The 2198-nt window shown below is 37.9% G+C and overlaps 1 protein-coding gene across 1 annotated transcript; it reads left to right on the forward strand.

The window, feature by feature from the left end:
* Window positions 1–378: 378 nt before the first annotated feature.
* LOC101255310 (putative UPF0481 protein At3g02645) lies at window positions 379–1920 on the forward strand. The gene has a single exon (XM_004242969.2). It carries the CDS (start codon window positions 379–381, stop codon window positions 1918–1920), a length of 1542 nt encoding a protein of 513 aa, XP_004243017.1.
* Window positions 1921–2198: the final 278 nt, after the last annotated feature.

Consider the following 2198-nt stretch of genomic DNA (forward strand, 5'->3'; position numbering starts at 1 on the left):
AACATGACCCTCACCTCTATGTTTGTATGCTAGACTCTTCGAAAAATGTTGTCTAACCCGTGTTAGATCGAATTTTTTATATTTACTGATATACGTTTTTCGAAAAATTTGATATGCATCTGCTATCTGTCGTATTTTTGAAAAATTCTAGCAATACCTTGCCTTGACTCATACCAAAAACAAGGAAGCAAGCAAGAAACTCCATGTGCCTCCACTAATTAATTTTAATAAAACTAGTCTCCAAAACATATAATAATACTATTCAAAACTCATAAAGAAAACATGATAGAATGAATATATACACCATTTATAAATACATCATAGTATGAATATATGCATGCGTGAACAATTTGCAAACAAAATTAGAGAAGAGAAAACATGGCATTGGATCCAATTGTTCCTTCAAATTCAAGTGCAAGAAGATGGACAGACCGCATAAGTAACGCGCTTAAGAAAGATGTCGTTGTAGACGTCAATCTTCTCCCTCCTGTCTGTGTCCTCCACATTCCGAAAACACTAACTCATCACAAACCAGAAGCGTATACTCCTCAGCTCATCGGTATGGGACCTTATCACCATTTAAGGCCAGACTTATATCAAATGGAAAGGTACAAACTTGCTGCCCTCAAACACATTCTTCAGCCTGTTCAAATCCTCAATTTTGAGCATCTCTTGATCGATAAACTTAGAGATAATGACCTTGTTATACGTGCTTGTTATAACCGGTTCATGGACATAGATGAGGAGACATTAGCTTGGATAGTAGCCATAGATGGTCTATTCTTGCTTAACATCCTCCGTTCATCATATGGGAATAATGTTCATGATGATAGTATTGATGACAATGTTTTCACTCGAGACTTTATGATGCTTGAAAACCAAATCCCCTTTGTCGCTGTGAAGCAAATTAGAAAGTTCCTCTGTTTCTCATCCCCTGAAGACAGAGAAGACACCGAGTTAGTTTCCATGTTTAGACGCTTCTGTGAAATGCATTCCCCACTTCCTTTGCCTAGAAATAATGCTAAAGAAACTCGGCCTCTTCATTTGCTTGATCTTATGTATCATTTAATCCTCGATGATCATGTAGATTTTGTTTCAATTCCGATTCAAATGTCATCTATCGTTATCAAACATGATGATAAAGATGAAGAAAATGTTTATCAAGATACACATGAAGACATCATTCACAACTTTGAAACAGTCTTGGAGGTGTTCGAGCCTATAGGCCCAAGAAACGTGCAAAAGCTTCTAAAATCTATTAACCAGGTCGTGGAAAACGTCCCATGGTCAATGATTTCCGGGCTATTTAGGAAAGGTATGGAAATAAATGGAGACGAAGAAAGAGACAATACCAGTACTATCCCTTCAGCATCCTGCTTATGGTGTTATGCCAGAGTCAAATGCAGCCCCATTCATGAGGGTCTCAGTAGGATTAAGTTCGAACAAGCTTCTTCGACTTTGTACCTTCCTGTGATCACAATGAATGCTGGCTCAGAAGTCATAATTAGAAACTTGATGGTCTATGAAGCTGCCATGTCGAAATCCAAGCTCGAATTTGCTAGATACATCAATCTTATGAGTGGAATTGCAGATACTACTAAGGATGTGAAGTTGCTTAGGCAAGCTGGTGTTGTCAAAGGGGATTTGACTGATAATGAAATTTCCACTTTGTTCAGTACTATACAAAGGTCATTTGTAAGGTCTAGCGGAAGTTCTAATGTGGAGATTGCCATGGAGAAAGTCAACAAGTACTATAACCAGAGGCTAATCGTTAGGGCTCGTAGAGGATTGAAGAAACACATCTATGTTTCTCGGAAGTTGTTGCCTGTTGCTATGTCGATATCCATTGTCTTGCTGCTAATTTTCCAAGCATTTTGCTCCGTGTATGGTTGCCACAGTGTTTGGGTCAATAGAGACTAGATTAAGGGATTCACTAGTAATGAGAAAACCATGAATTTGGCTTCTTCTTAGGCTTCAATGTGCTTGCAAAACATAAACTCGCCTGTCATTTCTCCGTGTTGTATTTGTTTGAACATAAACAAAGATTTGTCGCCAAAAAATCCTCCCATTGCATACCAAGTTATGACACTCTTTTCTAGCATTTCATGAAACTTCTTTTCAGCATCGCCATCTTGAGTACATATCAATAATTGAATTACCCACGAATGATTACTTTTCAAACCACTTTTAGCACACAA

Source organism: Solanum lycopersicum, chromosome 7 (genome assembly GCF_036512215.1).
Source record: "Solanum lycopersicum chromosome 7, SLM_r2.1".
NCBI classification, from domain to species: Eukaryota; Viridiplantae; Streptophyta; class Magnoliopsida; order Solanales; family Solanaceae; genus Solanum; species Solanum lycopersicum.

Bases quoted from the DNA above. Each gene is read 5' to 3' on its own strand.
- LOC101255310 (XM_004242969.2), top strand. From the start codon at position 379: ATGGCATTGGATCCAATTGTTCCTTCAAATTCAAGTGCAAGAAGATGG.